The sequence below is a fragment of the Monopterus albus genome, unplaced genomic scaffold (assembly GCF_001952655.1).
Source record: "Monopterus albus unplaced genomic scaffold, M_albus_1.0 scaffold7564.1, whole genome shotgun sequence".
NCBI lineage: Eukaryota > Metazoa > Chordata > Actinopteri > Synbranchiformes > Synbranchidae > Monopterus > Monopterus albus.
In genome coordinates, this window is record NW_018135417.1 from 1 (window position 1) to 567 (window position 567).

A 567-nucleotide genomic window follows, 5' to 3' on the forward strand; every position below is an offset into this window, starting at 1 on the left:
TGACAAACTGTCCCTATCTCATGCTCAACAGAGGATCCCTACAAGTGCAACAACTGTAAGGAGACAGAATGGTCTGAAGAAGGCAGTACATCGTGCAGTCTGCGGTCGGTGGAGTACATTCCCTTCACAGCCATGGAGTCTGTCCTGATCATGGTTTGGACCTGTGTCTTGGTAGGCCTCATACTAGCTATGGCTGTTCTCTTTGCCATCAACTACAACACCCCTGTTGTCAGATCTGCTGGGGGACCAATGTGCTTCCTAATTTTAGGCTGCCTTAATTTATGCAGTGTTAGTGTGTTCTTTTACTTTGGTAAGCCAACAACTTCATTTTGTATCCTAAGGTTCTTTCCGTTTATCTTGTTCTATACTGTCTGTCTAGCATGTTTTGTTGTGCGCTCTTTTCAAATCGTTTGTGTTTTCAAAATGTCCAACAAGTTCCCACAGTTCTACAGATGGTGGATGAAATATAACGGACAATGGCTGGTCATCGCTGGGGCATTTGTTACTCAGGCACTCTTTCTTCTTATTGGCTATAGTTATGCACCCCCAGGGCCCTACAATGAAACA

At 44.4% G+C, this 567-nt stretch overlaps 1 protein-coding gene across 1 annotated transcript; it reads left to right on the forward strand.

The window, feature by feature from the left end:
- Positions 1-27: 27 nt before the first annotated feature.
- On the forward strand, positions 28-561 carry LOC109954379 (taste receptor type 1 member 2-like; the record flags this gene model as incomplete). The annotated part of the gene is made up of 1 exon (XM_020589731.1): positions 28-561. A coding segment is annotated over one exon (534 nt), but the record flags the coding sequence as incomplete, so codon positions are not given.
- Positions 562-567: the final 6 nt, after the last annotated feature.